Raw genomic sequence first — 21,845 nt, 5'->3', positions numbered from 1 at the left:
CTGTCACTGTAAGCTCTTTATGATGACCTTGCATGTTTTGCTTTTCTAAGGAACATTGTCAATGACTGCCACATCAGGCAAATTCCTGCAAAATGTTATGTTAAGGCTGGAGAAGAGCATTGACTCTCCTGAAGGTTGTGGAGCTATTCTCCAGAGCTATCTAGAACTTAATGCATTTTAGCAAAATTGTTTTGTAGAAACTTTGTATAAAATTGCTTCATTTCTGCTTCTTGCACTACTACTGGCATCTGTTTTATTGCCAATTCTTCAAGGTTTTCTTTTGAAAGTGGTGCAACATTACTTTCATGTAACTTAGTGACATCCTGAGTGTCAATGTTTTAAATACTGAGATTGTGTGCCATATTTGTGATTTCTTCTATTAATTCTAAGACTGGTTCTGTGCTAGCACAGTCAGTCCAAAACAGCACTTGGTCACAATTTTTTCCAAATACCATTCATACAGGATTGGCTCACTTCTTTCTAGGAAAATGTGATGATGTTGACAACCTTCAAAATGTGATAAAACTTCCAGCACTCCTTCACTGTCATTGCTGTATCACTTGCATCTATCATACCTTAGAAGGTTGTCTGCAGATAGTATGCTTTGAAATCTGGCAATCATACCTTGATCCATTAGTTGAATAATTGATGTTGTTTGATGGCAAATAAATACAGGTAGGTCTCCTACAATGCGTACCTTTACAATGCATTTTCGCTCCAACGCAGTTGGAAAAATGCAGTACTTTTACAATGCAGTTTAGGGTATTTAGAAATGAATTATCTTTCACATAACAGAAAAATCATAACAGATCACATAAGTGCAGTGGAACTTGATGAAACAAGCTCAGATCTTGAAATAAGGCCAGTCAAACATTCTTGAACAACTATAAGTGATGATGAGGACTGAATTTGTGAGCATAACATTATGTTTCTTTTTGATTTTGACTCGAAATCATAATCTTTTTAGTTTTTATATGATGTTGAATTTTATTTAAGCTTTTTATGTACATAAATTTAAAAAATGATGAAAATGTTACACCATAAAAGGCAGTTTTTCTCTTTTTAGAACTGAATCCCAGTTTTTATATTAAGTTGGTGTCTCCTATAACGCGATTTCCCACAACACGGTGTTTTCGAGGAACGTATCTACCACATTGTAGGAGGCCTACCTGTAATTACAACATCTAAATGGCCAATCACGTATTCTGAACCAATTATGGTGTGTAGATGACAAAAAAACAAAAGCAAATGTTTTCAAACTTCTTTCGAGTCCTTCATCAGGTTTTTTAGCATTTGTTTTTGTCATATACATATCGTAATTGGTTTTGAATATGTGATTAACTATATCCCCAGTGTGGTGAGTGGTTGTTTATCTAAATGGTTATTAGAGATGTCTTGAAGATTAGGTGGGTGACCAGTGATGTTATTCATGACCAATAAAACTTTTTAGTCAGGTCATTAATCTGTCCCATGGTCTTCCCAAAATATCTCAGGTCAAAACATAATGACCTTGACTGGTGGACATGACATATCTTGTTTATGCATTGGAACATTTTTGACACTAGATGTCACTAGTTGTTATAATTTTTATCAAGGTCTGTACAAGAAGGTCAGGACACGCGTGACCTACTTCTTGAGCCACCATTTTGGGATTCTTTGAGTCGCATGTTTTAAGCAAACTTGTACGAGCAGTCAGTTTTATACGACATTAATTAAACTAAAATTGCATAAATCCGTTGATTTTCAGTCGAAAATATAATAATAATTTCGGATGATTATGCAACCCCAATTTTTTGTAACTTTTCGATCAAATAGTTTAAAAGAAACAATCATTCATATCATTTTCTGTTGTGATTGAAACTAATTAAATAGGTGCTAAAACTGATGCAATTACGTGTATAGGCACTTCGTAAAATAATGCAATAACATCAAAGAAAATTTAAAGTATAATAAATAATATACAATGAAGTTATCCAAAATTTTATTTTAAAGCGTTTACCAATACAATATTAATGCATTTAAAAAATAAATACTGGACTAACGTTTAATTAATGAACATTTTTGGCTTTACAGAGGCTTAAACATCATATTTTCCTAATTATATAAAATTTAATCAAAAAGGATAATATTAAACACAATTTCATGATATTTTTAACAGAGCTTATCTGAGACATAACTTCTTTCTCTGTAAACACACAAGATACAAATATAATAAAATACCATTTTCGAAAGTCAGCAGCAGTACGCATAAATGAGTTTTTGCTTCCATACAGCTTTTTTACATTCAAAGTACTGTTCATATCTCTGGCAAAAATATGTAATGTCACTGACAGAAAAGTTGAGATTAACAGTTCTAACTGAGATTCTTCGAAATGAAGCTGAACAACAAATAATTTAATGTGAGCTCACGTATACACTCAAACCTGTTTTTGTGCGAATTGTTTTGTGTGGTATATAAAAATTTCATCAAATTGGAACATAATTGACTCCTGTAAAATTTTTTAAAACTCTATTGGATGTTTTCTATGACATCAGCAGGTTTTTTCATTTTTTATTCAGTAAAATTTTTTTCTCATAAGTTTTTTTCGGTCCCCTCTCATTTTAATAGCATAAAAATTATAAATATTATGTTATATTTGAACAGATGCGGTAAGTTAGCTCCCCTCCGGCTTTAGACTGCAGGTGTGAAATTTCAGGCCTTGTTAAATGAAATAACACTTCCTGCAGCTATATTTATCAAATAAAATCATTATTTAACGATTATTTTTAACTTATTAATGTTAGATTCGTATATAAGTGGAAATAATTAATTAATATAAAAAATAAAATTCTTAGAGGATTTTTTCCCCATTAGGGATTGCAGAAAAAGGCCCAAGGAGTTAAAAAAAGCAATTCCTAGTTATTTCGTATGGTTTTGAGTTATTTTCTACGTGAGACTTTTTTTATGCAGTTCCTATTCACCACATAAAAAAATTCTTTTTAATTGTGTTGCGAAAACTATTTTTTATAGCTACTTTTTATAGCTACTCGTGAAGTTTTGTTTGATTTTTTTTTTTTATGCATTTTCTTTTATGCGGTCCCTATCCGCCGCACAAAAACAGGTTTGAATGTACTGTGCATCTCAAAGACAGTACCTATAGAAAAATACATAATATACACTACTCTCACATAGTTTAGAATGTTCAGTTGGCTGCCACTTATCCCGTCTGCAGTTCTGCACCCATTTCGCTTTCCTCTGCTTATCTGCAGGAAATCTAAACAATCGAAGGTCGGTAGACTTACTTTTACAATTAGGTGCCACACAATACCCCATTGCTTAACGTTTTGAGTATGTATATACGTAATTATATTCGATTCACGCACAAACCACGTATGATGAGCTCAATCGATTAGTCTCAAAATGGCCACTGCCGCAAAGAATCACGGGAGCGTGTCCTGACCTTCTTATACAGACCTTGATTTTTATATTAAAACTAACTTCTGAAATATAATTATTTTTGTTTTTACATTTTTAATATGTCTATTTTGTTTGTGCAAAATAAAAAATAATAATTTTGGACGATACAGTACCCATGATTATTTCCTCTAAAACATGTAGTTTTTGTTAGGCTTAAAATTCAGTGTGAAGCGACACATGCTGGAGAAAAATTTCAACATGGAATAGGTTAACTTCACAAAACTTGGAAATCCCTGGCTTGGTCTAGGGTTGGAGTTGGGTATACTATTCTTTACAGAATGGTATACCCAACTCCAGCCTCCATCTCTATGTAAAAATAGTTTGCATAACCCAAGTCTTTTTATTGTGATTCAAAAAAACTAGAAGAAGTGCTTCCTTTTATTGCTCTTGGCATCTCTGAATGGTACACCAACAGTGGCCTTTAGTTTTAATTACCCTGATGCATTTCCCCAGAAGCAAAATGAAATGGTCTCTTGAAGCTTTAAAACAAGACAGACATCTTTCTTCAGAGACAGTGAAGGACCTGGGTGGCATCTTTTACCAGTACAATCCTATTTTGTCCACATTGAAGACTAAGTTAGGAGGAAATTCACCTTCATTTACAATTCTTTGGAATTTTGCCAGATATTTATTAGCTGCCACAATGTTGGCACTTGCAGCTTCCCAGACTCTTTAACATTGCCAGTGACAAATGATTTATTGCTACTTGCTTTTTTCATAATTTCATCAAACAAACCCTTAGCTTTATCCATTATGACTATTTGAGGAATAGGAACTTGTTTTTGGGAAATCATCAGTATAGTTTAATATATATGTAAAGTTTCTCCATATTTCCCAAATATGCACTCATGTATATAGTATTACATGTCAAAACAGAAGGCATAGCGTGATAAGAATGCTTAATTTTTTTCTGCATTGTTTATGATGATTATAATTGTTGAACTTTAAGGTCTAAATCTGTACAAACATTCACACTGCTTTCCAATCTTCATTCAGCCTTCATCATTTCATCAGTTGTAATTGTTTTATGTAACTTTTTACTACTTTCAGCTTCAGATTGTAATGCACACATTGGTTTCATAACAATTAATTAATTACATGAAGTGACGAGAAAACAGTTTGTAATCACTAGCCGACAGTTGAGAGATTGAATGAAGTGAAAATTATTAGAATTGTATGAAAAATGATTGTCCATTACAAGACAAATCAGATCTGATGCAAAAGATCATAAGATTTTTAAATTAAGTTAAATTTTCTTTTATCGAAAAAGGCAAAAATATTTTACAAACATCAAAAGAAATATGTGACAATTATGGTAAGGTGCTGTAGCAGAGTCAACTGTTGGAAAGTGGTTTACCAAAGGTCTGTCTTCATTCAAAGAAGGTCATGCTCACCATCTGGTGGAATTGGAAAGGAATTCTGTACTATGAGCTGCTTCCACAGAATCAGTCTATTCTGATAAGTATTCCCAACTGGATCAATTGAATATGGCAGTTGAAGGAAAATGTCCAGAATTGGCCAACAGAAAAGGCATTGTGTTTTATCAAGTTAATGTTTACACTGCACATTTCTTCATGCCAAAAATTATTGGAACTAGACTAGAATGTTTTACTTCCTCCCCATACTCACCTGACCTTGCCCCATATGTTTTAGGCTCTTAAGAATTCTCTTCATGATAAAAACTTTGACAGTTTGGAAGCTTGCAAAAACCAATTTTTGCAAGTTCCCAAACCATCAAAGTGGAACAGTTTTTTTGTGGGAAAAACTAGGAAGTTTTATAAAGAGAGTATTATGAAGCTTTCCCATAGATGGCAACATGTCATTAAAAACAATAGTGCATGCATAATTGAATAAAGATGTTTCTTGTTTAAAACCGTTTGTTTGTAGCAATTTTTAAGAGAAATAAACTTTCCAAACAATTCACTATATTAAACAGTGTCTTTAAATCTTCAGGATGTAATTGAAATTTATTTAATTCACATACCTCTTCTAGATCACAACACCATGCTATGCTATTATGACAGTGTCAGTCTGCCAGCTGTATAGGCAATAATTGTAAAAAAAAAAAAATGCAGTTACAACTGAACAAATTGTAAATAGATATGCAAATAAGAGCAATTACACATTAAAATATAACTACTTAATAAAGAATGTTTACACAACAGTAAATAAGTGATAAAAATACAAGAATATAAATACATGATACACCTTACATACATAATTAAATGTCTAATATTAGTAATGTTGCTGACGTTAAAGGTAAATGAGCTAAAATTTGCCCAGAATAGAAGGATCACCAACTGCAATTCAGGTGAACACATGCCACACAGAATGCCATCTGTGGCCATTTGATAAATGAGTCTGATAGCTGTGAGAATTTTAAATGTCTTCTGATAATTCTGTTCAGATTAAGAGGTGAAAAACATTGGTGGTAAACCTACATTAAATAATATAATAGAGATACAGTATATTATTTAATGCTACGTTTACTTTTGATACATTATTTATTGTTGCTCTTATAAGTTTTTTATCTTTGTAGTTCCTAAACATGTAATGAATGTTATATGATTGATAGCTATTCAGAAACAATTATTATTTATGGTTTATCAGTTTTCCACAAAATATAAAAAAAGCAGTTTTATTATCAGTTCAGCAGAATCTGTTGAATCAACTTTGACTTTAAATCCAAAAAAGAAGGAAAGAAAAGGGATTCTATAAATAAAAGATATATTTAAGAATATAATACCATTCTGGTTTCTTAATTTTTTTTTAATTTGATTATATTAACAAATAAATTTATAAATGATTTATTTAAACCTAAAATTGTTTGAAAATGTCTTTGTATAGTTCGTGCCAATAATTGGCCACCATTACCAGAAAAATGTTGTGTTGGTCCATGTTTCTATCAAGATATTGGTGTTGACATTCCATTAGAATTCCAAAAAATTGTCAGGAGCATATATTACTTATGGATATGTAAGTAAACATTTTAAGAAATTAATGTAATTGAATGTAATGATTAAATTTTGTTGTTTATTAATAGTTAAAACTAATTTATTGCTGTTTTTTACAGTTTATGTAGGTGTTCTCTTATTAAATGTTTTGGGAACAATGGCAATTTTGTTTGTTGATGGAGATGCTACAACCTTTGGGTTTTCTTTATTGGCAATTTTTCTTTTTGCACCTTTGTCTTTTGTATGCTGGTTTCGGCCATTATATAAAGCTTTCAGGTAAAATTTCTTAATAATGTAGCATAATAATTAAATACATTTTAGACATCTTCATTTATATAAAAAAATATTTAAGCAACACAGAATTTGTTTTGATAAATATATTTTTAAAAGTTTGAATATAAGATCTATTCTTATCTGAGTTATAGCAATTTAGAGTTTAAACAATTATTATTTTATAATTAAAATAAAGACCAAATCTGCCCAAAAAGGGATCACCATTTATTTTGTGTTCCAAGACAATACGCTTTTCGGCAACTGACCTTCCTTTTTAGGTTACTTGTCGCCGGAAGGTTATTAAAAAGTCCTTTTAAAACACACAAACACTTTCAATTAAAATTACAAAAATTTTTAAAAAGGAACTGGTGACATAAATCAGACATCCATCTTGCCTTTTTCGGGGTATCTTGGCTGCTTTTATCCACTGGGAACAGGCGCTGGAAAATGTAGATTAGACAGCTGAAAATTTACTAATTATTATTTTAAAATATTAACTGAGAAACAAGAAAGCCTAATTATGAGTATTTAAATTTACTATTTTTCCAGTTCTTAGTTATATAATATCAGTATTGGATTGTTTATCTGAATTTTGTTTGTGTATATTTCTTGTTCTAATAAAAAATACATATTTTAATATGATTTTATAAGATTGGATTAGTATATATGATCTACAATACAAAGGATTTCTTTAAAGTAGTTGTGGCAAAAAAAAAAGCTTCTTTAGTTCAGATCCATTTTTGTTTTAGACTTCAACAGTAGTGTTCAGATAACTGTTTAAATTTTAAATAAAGATAAATAAAATATCTGTAATAATAGCATTTGTTTTTTTATATGTCGGAGAGAATTATATTTTCATTACACGAGAAATGACAATTCCATAAGGTTGCAAGTTTTAATGTAGAAATGTTGCCTGCATTGTTATTCTTAATATAGATGATTTCTGCCAAGAACAAGATCTTTTTGATTTCTTGAATGAAAAACTTTATCTTGTCCCACTTTGGTTCAGTCCAAGAAACCAAAAACAAAAAATACTCCATGCAGAAACCATTATAATTTTTTAAAATTTTAAATCATCATCTGAATGCTGTTGTTCAGATTTGTTTTTCTTATGAACTGTAACTGAAGAAGCTTTTCTTTTCAAAGTGAAAGTAACTTTAATTAAAGAATTCCTTCGTATCATGGATAATGTAAAATTCCTTTTTGATTCAACTACTTTCTGTAAAATGAAGTAAGAAAGTTACTTTAGTTGTAATTAGTTGTTATTACACTTACATTAATTAAAAATTTATTAAAATAAAAAGTTTGTATTTTTGCAGTAATGTCTCAGGAAACTTTTTTTTATTTGTATAATTTTTTAATATAAAGAAAATAAATAATTTTGATATATTAAAAAATTATTTTTCTTGTTTTTTTTCCAGGAGTGATAGTTCATTCAACTTCATGGTGTTTTTCTTTGTATTCTTTTTCCAATTTATTCTTGCAGTAATCTATGCTATTGGATTTCCTAAAGTGGGATCATGGTAAATATAACTATTCTTTTTGATTCCTTCTAACATGACCTAGTGACACCTGATTTATAAAAATTTTAAAGGAATTCTTAAATGCGTGCCATGTGTGTGCACACTTTTATATGTAAATTAATGGAAACAAACTGCTATCATATAGAAAAAATTATTGTTAAATTGAAAATTAATTCATAATGTACTTAAATTGTAGTTTGAAAATGGCATTGGATAGAAATTAAACGTCATTGCAGTGTTAATTTAATGAAATTTTTCTTTTTATTAAAAGTATAAAGAAAACACAAATAAAAAGTAAATTCTTTGTAAACTCTTCAGGTAAGAACAGTTAACAAAGAAACAATTTAAATTTTCAAATGAAATCATGTTTGCATATTCCTTTGTAAACTATTATTTTGGGTGTTTGACTGTTCTGAGTAAGCCTATTTGTTTGTGCTTTTATTAAAAGAAAATTTCTTTAAAAGTTAACATTGTCAGAAATGTTTAGATCCTTCTATGATGATGTCAAATAGGAATAAAAATGATGGTATTATCGTTATAATAAAGATTTGTGAAAAATATACAAATTCTGTTTTTTCTTGGTTTTTTTTTTTTCTTTCTTTTTTCTTTTTAAATTTCAAAATTCAATGACACTAATCACGTAAGATAATGTATAAAATGAAAAATAAAATAACTTCAAGTTCCACTAAATTTCATTTATACTTATTTATTTTTCCCATGATATTAACATGTAATTCTGGTATTCATTATGTTTTGATAATCTGGCCTGATTCACAAAGGATTTTAATTCAAAATTTGAGTTCTGATTTGGATTCACTTAAAATGTTTTGTTTTATTTTAATTTTATTATTAAAGTCATACAGAATATTTTTCAACTAAACATAATTTTCATTAATAAAAAATACATATGACAGTATAAAGTTTTGTTTTCATTAATTTGCATATTGTTATAATTACATATACAGTCAAACCTGTTTTTATGCGCTCTTTTTATGTGCGATTTTTATTTGTGCGATTTTTTTAATGCGAAATTTTAATTTGTGCGGTATAGTTGGCGACTAGTCTCGTGCGATTCGTCATGTCTTACGTTGACTTATTATAGCTAAATAAACTTATTATAGCATAAATGCACTTATTACAGTAATATTATTGCATGAATATGCGAAAAATGAAATAATTTACTTTTTAAGTCAACAAAACACCACCTGGACAAAAATATGTAAAACAGACGATAGACCAGACGATGCAGTCAAGTGCTGACATCTGTTGTCAATAAATTCTATTTCGTACGGTTTTGAGTTATTTTCTATGTGAGACTTTTTTTATGCGGTCCCTGTTGACCGCATAAAAAAAATATTTTTAAATTGTGTCGCGAAAACTATTATTTACAGCCATTCGTGAAGTTTCGTGAGATTTTCTTTTATGCGTTTTTTTTAATGCGGTCCCTATCCCCGCATAAAAACAGGTTTGACTGTATTTATTTTTTGAGATACTTTATTTGGACAGAAAAATTTTATCATTTATTTGATTATTTTTATAAATTGCACAAATGAAATGTATTGAAATTATAATGTTCATAGTATATATAATTTTGCACATTTGTATCATGTTTTTATGATCTTTTTATCAGTATTTTTGAAAAATATAATTATGAAATGTTCCATATTTTAAATCAGATTTCTTTTGTTGTACTATTGATATTTATATTAAAACTTTGTTTTACACATAAATATTGTAAATAATATATAAACTTAATATGGTTTACAAATATTTTTCTGTAATTTACAACAATTATGTGGGAACTTATGAGAAGTAATGTGAAATACTGGAATGGGTTACCAAGGCAGTTAGAGGTGAAGCCCCTATTGTTAATATAAATTTCATCCAGAAGCAGGACATTAAAAAAATTACTAAAATGTTTATAAAATATTTTCATATTGCATTATAATTTAACTAAATATGTAATATAATAAATGTGACCATAGGGCCGGTATCTCTTTGATACCACGTCAGGATGACACCACTGTATCCTTAGATTGATACAGAAAATCAATTGCGCGAGCGGTTACGTATGGGTTAGACCCGGAATGAAGCAAGTGGAGAGGATGACGGAAAGAACGCACTCGGAGATTTATATATAAAAATATACCCGTTTATTTTCTCATATGTCTAATTAGATACAAGACGTTGCTTTACAGAGAGACACATGATAAGATACATGGCTCACAATCCACGAACATTAATCTACGCGGATTAGAGAGAGAGAGAGAGCTTACAAATATTCGCGGGTAGGATAAATACCTTAAGATTTATATAGATTATATCGACGAACGTCGAATAGATGATATGATATCTTCGGTTCTAGATTTCTGCCTTCCAGCTAGTTAATCCAGTGGTCTGAGATTCCAATCCAATTGTTCGCTAGTCCATGGAGGATGAACAGGGAAGGAGGAACTTGACAATGGGTAAATCCGAACAGGGACACACACACAGTCAAATGACAACTTCTCGTGTCTTACTCATCGTACTCTCTTTTTATATGGGGAGGGAGTTTGCAGGCCCTTCTTTGATTTTGTCAGAAGAGATGATCTTCTTGGACCAATAAAATTATTGGTGACGTAGTCGTGTCACCGAAATTTGACTCATCTTAACAAGGAACTCAACTCGTGGGAATCAAGTTTAAACTGTTCTTATCAACAGAATTTATCAGTTGATTTCCCGTTTAACTAACCCTTTTTGGTCTATTTCGTTCCATTTTTGTATAAAATGTAGAGTTTGTATAAAATATAGTTAAAAGATTATAAAGGTACATATAAATGATAAAGTTCACAATATCCCGATCGTCACATAAATATAAAAGAATATTTTTATATTTATATAATATATTCTACATGACTGAAAATCTTAAAGCTTATGGTTTACAAAAGGCACGTTTTATTAAGTTGCAGTTGTTTTTATAAATTTTAGTACAGGAATTAATTTTTTTTAGAAACATGTCACTCAGCAGTGGTGATTAATTTACTGAAATACATTTAAACAGATATTTAAATTCATTAAATGGTATTTAAGTACACACATCAATTTTAATTTAAATATAGGAAAATCAGTGTTAATAGAGAGGAAGTATAATTTACTTTCTTAATATTTTGTTTATTAATCTGACACTGACTTACAAGAAGTAATGAATTTCTTAAAACTACTATTTAAATGTACACTTTTATTAAAAACTTTTTTGGTTGTTGTTGGAAGAACTCCATAAATTACATTTTCAATTTTAAAATAAAGTATTATGTTACCTTTTTTTTATATATTTAAGTTGTTCATATTTTTCAAATATACAAGAATATGTATTGTTACTGTCATGATGTTGCCATACTTTTTATATTCAGTTCATAAAATTTATAGTAATGTAATATGAAGATAATCTACAGAGATGAAGTTGAAATAATATATAAATGAGCCATATTAAGTTTATAAATAGAATTAATACTCAATTTCAATTTAGCAATTGTATTTGGCACTACACTAAAAGTCACCATGTACAGTACTTGGTAACTATGACAATGCTTTTTAAGATTAAGAAAATTTTTTAAGTATTATATATATAAAATATTTTTGTACAGTAGTCACTACTGAACTTAGACCAGGCTGCAATTAACATGTCATTTGATAAATAGGTTTAAAAAAAGTAGCTTTGATTCATTGCATGAATGTTTTACATAATTTAGAACAAATATAAGAGTAATTAATCTTTATTTTTGCTAAACATGCAAGATATCAACTTGATATCTTGAACAAATATAAGAGTAATTAATCTTTATTTTTGTTAAACCTGCAAGATATCAAGTTGATATCTTAGGTTTAACGAGATTGAGCCAGTCAAACTTGAGTTACAGGCATCAAAAAACATAGACCACTGTGTCACTCCTGTCAATGAACATACATGTTTCATTACACTACAGATCACTACATGTTTAATGTTTTGTTGCTTCACCTTTGCAGCCAAAACACCTTCCATACATTTCAGCATGCTGTTGACTAGGTGTTCACATTCATTTGCAGTTATGGAATTCCAGATAGTTAAGATGGAAGCTTTTAGTCCTTCAACTGTCCAAGGGTGCATTTTTTGCAGACATCGCTTCATAATGTTCCATCATTCTCAGTTGGTGAAAGATCTGGGCTGTTGGATGGCCAAGGAATGTTCTTTTCGCAAGCCACTGTTTTGTTTTTCTTCTTGTATGACATGTGGTCCCATCCTGCTGGAAAATGCAGATTCTAGTTGGATATAACTTTGCTATGGACAGAAGTAAATACTATAATGTATTGCTCTGAAGCAAGTGTTCCATCAACAAATGTCAACTGACCCATACCACTGGCACTCATTCATCCCCAAACCATGAAGCTGGCGGGAAATTTCACTGAGTGGTATAACAATGATGGCTCATTAGCTTGACTGGCAGATCGAATGACATGTTTGCTTTTGTCTGTTGCTGATAATTCAAAGTTTGATTTATCAGACCACAGAATTTCAAGCCATTTTTATTGAGACCAGGAAAGATGTTCTTTGGCTCACTGTACCCGTTTCTTCTTTTGATTTGCTGTTAGCAAAGGTTTTTCACGTACTGCATAGAACTGGAAATGCATTTCTTGCAATCTCTTGTGTGTTGTCAAGACAGATATTCTTTCCAGTTGTATCATTCCATATTATAGTTACATTCAATATCTGTGGCATGGTGGTTGTTTTTTATGATTCTTTTAAAACTCCTATCATCATCTTTTGAAGTTTTTCCCTGATGTCCAGCAGATTTGTTAGGTATAACATGGCTGTGGTTAGTGTAATAAACAATAATCTGGTGTACCGTTGTCTTGCTTAGCATTAGCTCTTCTCTAATAGCTCTCTTAGACATGCCACGACTTTGTTTAGCAATGATAGCATTCCTTAAATCTTCTGAAACAGCCTTTCCACTGATCATTGTAGACAAAATGCAAAGATTCATAAATAAAACATAAAAATGCACCTTATATCATTCACAGGATTACTGCAGGCTAAAGTGGGGCTAAAATAATCAGCTGTTTCAGAAATAATGCAATTGTAACATTATTTAAATGCATATTATCAGCTGGTCCGTGTTCATTGACGGGAGTGATGCAGTAATCTATGTTTTTTGATGCCTGTGACTCAAGTTTGACAGGCTCAATTTTGTTAAACTTGCAAGATATCAAGTTGATATTTAGCTAAAATAACGATTAATTACTGTATATTTGTTTTAAATTGTGTAAAACATTCATGCAATGAATCAAAGCTACTTTTTTTAAACCTATTTATTGGATGACATGTTAACAGCCGCTTGGTCTAAGTTCAGTGGTGACTACTGTATACATCAGGAAAGATCTGACATGGAATATTCTGATGACATGATAAACAGTGTACAGATTAACAGTATGTGCTAAGTTAGAGATTTAAAATTATGTTTTAATCATTTTTAAATTTAATCTATAGTAATATTTAAATCACATGTCAAGTTAATATTGAATCTATCTTAATAAAAATAGTAATACTAATATTTATTGTTTGTTAATTCAACGAGATTGAGAACAGTATTGTAAGCTAAGTTATATGTATATATAAATTACAAATTAATGTGTGATGGTTTGTAAATAATTGCTAAAATTTTTTATTAAATAGAAACTTTGTATGAATACAATAATGCTCTTTATAAATACAGTAATTTTAAATATGAAGATTAAAAATTCTCAAAACCATGTTGCTTGTATATTATATGCAGTGATATCAATAATTAAATGCTGAAAACTGTTAGTGCAGAATATATTGTGTAATAATATAAGTGATTATTAAAGAAGTTAAAACTTTGAAAATATTCAAAGAAGTCAACATATAAACGATTAAATTTAAATTATAAAAATAATTTTTTTAGTATAAATAATAAGCTTAAATGTAATCTGATATTCTTTTTAAAGGAATTACATTTTAGTTGATAAATTGTTGAACAAAATTTTTTATAATTAGTTTTCATCAATAATGCGACTATTAGTATTTAATACTACTGATCTAAAAAGCTAATAATGCTTCTGATTAGATTTTTAGACTGACTTTGACAGATTGATTTAGTTGGACATTTCTTTTGCTTATCTAAATTGTAATCAACATAGTAAATTTATCTGGAATGATAAATATGCTGTTACTTTTATTGAAATGCATAATTTTAATTAAAACTTATCATAGGTAATTATTTATGATTATTTCAAATTAGTATTTATTTAAGTTCAAATACTGAAAAATTAAAGGTTTATTAATCCATGTCTTAGATGGAATATATATATGAGTAAATTTCTTAATCTGATAGTTCATTGTAAATACACTACTATACTGTTACACTGTGTCTAGAATTTAATTGTGAGTGTACTAGTGATTGCATTTTCTTATATTTTATGGATGATCATTAACTTTCTGATGAAGTAGCATTAAAAGAGATGGAATAAAATAATGGAAGAAAGTACAATTGCTAATATCTATATTCAGAGATTCTTCGTCCAAGAAGGTCAAGCCCGTCGAATCACTAATTAGGTTGATGACTGTCATGTAAATTTGAGTAAATATAAATATTAAATTATACTATAATAAATATTTGTAAAATTTTCAACTAGTCCTTGTCAACTGAATAACTTCAGTAGATTCTAGTTATGCAACATTATCTTTTTTTTTAATACTGATTTGAACAAAGAACAAGAAACATTATGACTATATTTTAATGTTTAAATATTATTTATATATTTATTATTTGTTGAAAATAATAACTTACCATTTCATCTGTTTCAGTAGAAGTTTTGCTATTTCTGCAAATAATAAAATAATGTTGAATGATTTTAAAATTACTTTTTCCAGTGGTATATTCAATTCCATTGCAGCAATGAGACAACCTCCTGTTACCACAAGCTCTTATTTTGTGGGAGGTCTGGGTTTGATCATTGGTTTCTTATGGGCGGCCGTCGCACTGATATCGGGCATCATGATAATCAAGGTGGACAGACGTTGGAATTAATTATTTAGACATAAAATTAAATATATCTGTGTGTGTTTTATAAATAAAATGAAAAAACAAACTAATTGTATGATTTAGGGTGCAAAAGGTGTCATTTTTCTAAATCCCACCAAATCACTGGTTTAATGTTTTGCATGTTCTGTCTTTCTGTACTGTTATCAATTTTTATTTTTTCTCTGTTAGTGGTTACATCATATCTATCGAGTTACTAAAAACGAATGCTGCGGTGGCCACATTATCTTTTATAATCTCTGGTCTCCATACCATATTTGCAGTCATATCCTTATTGATGCTTCTAAAGGTACTAACCTGCACGATTTCTTATATTCTGTTTAGTTTATTTTTTTTTAGTTTTTCTTTATATACATATATATATATATATTTATTATTTATTTATAGTTATTTTTAGTAATTTTTTTAAATATTAGTGCACAAGATTTTTGTAATTAAAATGTGTGTGTATGCGTGTTTCCCTTTAAAAAAATAATAGTTACGAGTTATTAATTGAATCTTAATATATTAACTTTTTATGAATGCAATTCAAACATAAAATTTGTTAATTCATTTTATTTTAGAAAAATGCAAGATATATTCTTGTTTTATCAGTTCTAAAATAGCCAAAACTTTCTAATAATAATTAGTTGAATTTTTAACTCTCAAGGTATTAAGATTTAAGGAAATATTCTGTAAACCAGTGTTCATAAACAAAATGGAAGGAGTGGAACTTTAAAGTTGACATATGCATTTCAAAGATAGATTTATTCTGTTCCTCTTCAGCTAATTTAAAGCATGCAAAATTGACCTTTGCTCTCCATTAAAGTGGGATTTAGCTATTTACAGAATTTGAAGATTAGCCTTGTTTAAAGATGTCATATTATTTATTATTTTATTCAATTCTAAATCATAGAGTACCTTCTGATCATTGTGTAACTGTTTAAAGCACAGTTCAAATTCAAATGTATAGATAACTGGCATCTATGAGAACTATGTAGAGAGTTAATTATGAGTCTTCAATCACAAACAAAAATTTTGGCTAATTTAGTTCTGATTCAAAAACTTTTAATAGATTTTTGAATTGTTTTTATTTATTATTGAATTTTATATGCATTAAATATATGTAATTTATAGAGTAAATCAAAAAAAGAATAATTGAAGAAATTTAGAGATATAATTTGCATTGCATGACAATAATTATGATACAGTGGACTTTCAATTATCACGGATTAACCAAACTGCTAAAGATTAAATTAACCCAAATAAATGTTTAAAAAATGAATAATATTATAATGAAATAATAGTTTTTTAAAGAGACATTTGTTGGTAGATGTTTGCCAACAGGCCATTCTTGGAACAAGTTGTAAGATAAGCATTTTTTTATTTGTGGCTGAATGGTGAGGACGGCATCCACTCCAGGAATGCCGGATCGAAACTGGAAAGGTCAAAAAAATCCCAGGATTTTTTGAACATGGTCTGTCACGATAGGTTGGGTCCCATCACTCGTCACTATGCTGCCCCATTGAGGGCAGAGGCAAACTCAATGAGCTAGTTAAAAAATTCCTCTTAGTGTCCACAGGGTGAAAAGAATTTTTTAAAACGTTTTACTTGATCGATTAAACTCGGAATTAATTTTTCTATAATTGTTGTTTATTTTTTATTTGAGAGTCCTCTGTATAAACATTTTATTTATATTACACTTAGCAATGCTGTGTGTGTGTTTGTTTAGAAATTTTATCTTAACATTTTCTGTTTTTAGTTTTAAGTAATTTAGGCTAATTTTAAAAGGAACTTTGTACAAATATCAAATTTCTATACACTGAGATCTTTAAAATAACCTATTAAAAGTTTTATAGCTTTTCCAATGAATTATAGATTATAGTCCATAAAGTAGTTTTTTGGAATAAACAGAATGTGTCCAGATTTTAAAGATTAGCTTTTTTTATATTAATAAACAAAGCTACAATAAATTACAAGAATTGTTCATGAAAATTTACTTTCACTTTACAGAAAGAAAGAAAAGGTTTTAATACTGTTTAAAAGTGAATATTTAATAGAACATATTATTTACTCCAATGTCTCAAACATCCAAGAAATGCCATAGCATTTTACTGGTTGCTTAGTAATATAGGAATTGAATGAAATGAAATGACAAACTTGCAAAACAAGCAAATGGAAACAAGAACATTCAGACCATACTATAAAGATCTGTATAGCTGTATAAAGAAGTACTGTACATGGGAAGAGGAATGGGACAAGCAGCTTAATAATAAACTACACACTATAAAACCAGATTTAATAAAATGGACAACTAGCTAACAGAAAAACCGGAAAGAAGAAATTTACTTGCTTACTTAATGACTGGTCAAAAACGTTGAAACGAAATTGCGCTTTAGTTGCGCTTAAACTTGAAAATTTGCTGCTGTACAAAATTGCGAAGGGACAAAACTGTTTAATGCAAATATGCCGCAAATGACCATTAAATACAGGGTTCTTACACACCTGGAAAGTCGGGGATTTTCGTTTGTGTTCAGAAAAAGTCGTGGAATGTCAGGGAATTTTTAAAAAATTGTCGACAAGTTATGGAATTTGCTTCCTTGGCCTCCTGGTTGATTTTTTGCTGACAATATGCTTGACTACGTGTAGCCATCTGCAGGCAGCAAGAAGTGTGATGCAATACAGCTTATGTAAAGGGGTGCAGAATAGGAAGTCAAATGCTGTTTTATTTTGTCAATGTGCAGTACAACGAGGGTCAGGGGAAGTCATGGAAATTAAAACAAGAATTTGAGTTGGAATCCTGTAAATATAACTGTGATAGTGCATTGCTGGCACCACGGAGCTGACAGTATATTACTATAAACATATATTTACGTACGTACAGTACAGTACGTAAATACATGTTCATAGTAATACACAGTCAGCTCCGTGATGCCAGCAATGCACTATAATATTTAAATTACTGAAAGAATGAATGGGACAAAAAATGCTTATCCAGCCACATTTTCTAGTGTGTGTGTCTTAATTGCTCTACGTGGGTATCTTAACATTGAAACAATGTTTAGATAAAAAGTTTTCTTTCCCAATACTTCCCAGTTTTGTAACATTTAACAGTGGAATATTTTATTGTTGATTACTACGTGTTTATTTTCAATTCCTTTCTCAGTCGATTGGAACCGAATAAATAGATAATTTTTGATCTAGGTATTTTGATTAATATCTGCATTCGTCAATTTGGAAACATGAAATTTAGTTTTGTTAACTAATTAAAAAATGTCTGGAAAGTTGGGCAATCGTTGCTGGTTTATTTTGGACATCAATTACCTGTAGGTCATTTCAGAAGACGTAAGATAACAGATTAGGTGTGCTGTTTTCACACATTCGTCAGCTTGTAGATATTGATGGGAAACTTTCTAATTCGTAAAGTAAAAACAACAAAATTCTTTTCTTCGAGATAAATTTTTAGAATGGACTGTTAAAATATTGAAAGAGTGAGTCTATGAAAAAATTAAAAAAAAACGTTAGCAAAACCGAATGTCACCACCACCGCCACACATTCTAATTGTATCTTTCTTAGACAGCATTCCGCTTTTTAAAATTTTTGTAATTATCTCTCTAATTCTTAATTAATTTTAGCCTTAAACGCGACACCAAAATTTTTTCAATGCTAACGGGTGTTTTGCGTGTGGTATAGGTGCATCGCCTGTATCGTAGCACGGGCGCCAGTTTCGCCAAGGCACAACAGGAGTTCACTTCCGGTGTGCTACGTAACGAGCACGTTCAACAGGCGGCAGCAACGGCAGTGAGCGGAGCGACCCAACAGGCCATGAATCAAGCAGTTTCTGGTAATCGCTACTAAAAGTAGAAAAATGGCGCACGTTTTACTCTCCGTAAGTGCCGGAGGAAATAATTATTATTATTAATTGTTGAGAAAGTTGACGAAATTTTGCATTTGACATTTCTTTTTCAGGAGGAGGAAATGGCGAGGGAGTAACGACCATCGATAGAAGATAGGAATTGTTTTGCTATCGAGGAAAATTCGATCCGGAAACTAGAAAAAAAATCGTAATCTTTATTGTAAAACTTCAATTGTAAATCCAGAAATTTGGAAGAACTTTGCTATAATTCTGTCCATTTTTTTCCTATGGTTAAATGTATCATGCTTTGTGCGTGACATAAACAAACTACTGTCCAAAATATTCGTGAAATTTGACAGAATTTTCTTTACAAATATAGTATATATACATACATACATATATACATATATATATATATTCCGATCGCATATGTATTCACAATTGATGTTTTGTTTTAAAGTAGCTGCACATGAACACACTAAACACACGCATACCGAGTATTAATTAGATTAAAAACATTCACCGGATGCTTGCGATTTATTTTTTAAACGCTATGTTTTAGACTACTATTTAATTTTTTTAATGCGTTCTATCTAAAGCATTCATTCCAAAACACTTTTTTCGTTTTTTTTTTTTTTTGCATTCTGCAGGCGAAAACTATCTTAATTTGCAACGTCCCGAGAGTTGCAAAAAAGATTTGTATCGCGTTTCGACAGACATTTTTATGGATCGAGTCGAATTCGAGAAAGGATTTTTACATTTCGTGCAACTCGGAAGACATTCGTCAAAAATACGTAAATACAAGAGTTTACGTTCGTACAACGATGGAAAAATTGGAAAACACTTACGAAATTCTATATATATCTATAGTGCTTTCTCGTTTAACATTATTATTATTGTTATTATTATTATTATTAAAGGTCGACTTAACGAGTTAATTCGATTTACAAATGTCGTTTTCTGTCGTCAGGAAATAGGAAAACTAATAAAAAAAATTTGGCTTGGTTTCTAATTATTTTTCATTGTGCATGAGAAATTCTTGCTATGTCGATTATCAATCTGTTGTACAGTGTTATTGTAGTGCTAATAAATATTTAACATTAATTATTTCTGCATTTATTTTTGTGATTTATTTGAAAAGCATGCGCGCTTACAATTTACACGCGTACCATAATGGTAAAAAGTTGAAACAGATTGTCACTTTAGAAATTGAGTGTCTAGACTAATACGCACACAAACCAAACCATAGATACATAGGAAATTCAGGGAATGCATTTAATCGACGTAACGCTAAAAAATGGGAATCAAAACGATGAGGTTGTGTCTATGAAGTTCTAATTATTGTTTAACTGACAAGTGAATTTGCACGTGGATAATTGGTAAAAGTATAGGAAATTTATGTATTTAGCACAATTCGTTAAGCTAAACAGATTTGTTTAAAATAAATTTTCGTAATACGTTTATTCGTTTTTAGTTGGATAGTTGTATCGATGATTACACTTATTGGGCTTACGGTGAATATGTCCAAACGATACACCAGGTTTTCAATAAACCTAGTGGATCACGTGTTACGAACTCGTTCAGTGAATGGTCGCGACGAGTTAGTACCACGTGATATTCTCGACACCCAGGTTTATTTTTTAATAACTTTATTTACCGCCAGCAGAGGACGTTTGATAAAATGTTTGCATATCGAGGTGGAAGGAACTTCAATAATACCTGTTTTAATACCCATATATAAATCCTATTGAATATCTAAAGCCAATGACTCCAGATTCCCGTAATTCATCGCGAGTGATGTGTCGGATATGACCGCTTCCACCCCGCGACTTCCGGTCGGTTTGGGCACAGTTGGACCTTTGGCGTTTCCGATAGCTTTCACGAGTGACGTCGTGAACATGCGGAATTGTCCGCGCGCCATCTTCAGTTCGTTTACGTTTGTGTTTACGCGCGCTTTAGCTGGAGGTCTTGTGTTGTTTATTCGTCGCGAATATCACTATGGTGAGTTGTATAATTGGGTGTAATGCTGGTTCACTCAAGAATAAAAAAACCGTAATTTTTTTAAAATTTCCGACATTATTTGTCATCGAGGACCCAAATTGGGGAACTTTCGCGACGAGGGCAATTTGCATGGCTCTCGAGAATTAACCAGAAACATTTCATTTCAGGTAAGCAATAACATTTGATTACTAGCTACCAGTAAATGATTAGAGGTTAATGTTACCTTAGGTAGCCAAGATGGTGGCTCGTCTCTAATTCCAGCAAGGAGACAGTGGGACGCACGTTCTAACCTAACCTATTCTAATAAATTACCATAATTATTAGCAACCAAATTATTAGAATAGGTTAGGTTAGAACCTTGCTGTTTCCTTGCTGGAATTAGAGACGAGCCGCCATCTTAGCTACCTAAGGTAACATTAACCTGATTGGATAAGTTGAACAATTTTAACAACCGCAGATTTTAGTTTGAATAGATACTGGTAGGCCTCCTACAACGCGGTACCTTTACAACGCGTTTTCGCTCCAACGCGGTTGGAAAAATGCGGAAATTTTCTTACAACGCGGTTTAGGGTATTTAGGAACGAATTATCTTACACATAATAGAAAAATCGCAACGGATCACATAAGTGCAGTGGAACTTGATGGAACAAGCTCAGATCTTGAAATAAGGCCAGTCAAACATTCTCGAACAACTATAAGTGACGATGAGGACTGAATTTGTGAGCATA

At 30.5% G+C, this 21,845-nt stretch overlaps 1 protein-coding gene across 4 annotated transcripts in view; it reads left to right on the top strand.

Moving 5' to 3' along the window:
• Scamp (secretory carrier membrane protein) overlaps window positions 1-20,223 on the top strand; it is a 56,135-nt gene extending 35,912 nt beyond the window's left edge. For 3 of the 4 annotated variants that reach the window (XM_067275166.1, XM_067275165.1, XM_067275168.1), the window contains exons 5-10: window positions 6,305-6,433; window positions 6,531-6,687; window positions 8,106-8,207; window positions 15,112-15,247; window positions 18,954-19,149; window positions 19,230-20,223. In XM_067275166.1, coding sequence (XP_067131267.1) covers window positions 6,305-6,433; window positions 6,531-6,687; window positions 8,106-8,207; window positions 15,112-15,247; window positions 18,954-19,118 — 689 coding nt within the window. In that variant the 3' untranslated portion in view covers window positions 19,119-19,149; window positions 19,230-20,223. Of the gene's footprint in view, window positions 1-6,304; window positions 6,434-6,530; window positions 6,688-8,105; window positions 8,208-15,111; window positions 15,248-15,451; window positions 15,570-18,953; window positions 19,150-19,229 lie in introns of all 4 variants that reach the window. The other variant, XM_067275167.1, reaches the window with a different exon arrangement.
• Window positions 20,224-21,845: the final 1,622 nt, after the last annotated feature.

The sequence above is a fragment of the Centruroides vittatus genome, unplaced genomic scaffold (genome assembly GCF_030686945.1).
Source record: "Centruroides vittatus isolate TY-2023 unplaced genomic scaffold, ASM3068694v2 contig_596, whole genome shotgun sequence".
Lineage (NCBI taxonomy): Eukaryota > Metazoa > Arthropoda > Arachnida > Scorpiones > Buthidae > Centruroides > Centruroides vittatus.
Note: the sequence above shows the minus strand (reverse complement) of the source record. Positions and strands in the feature narration are given on the sequence as shown.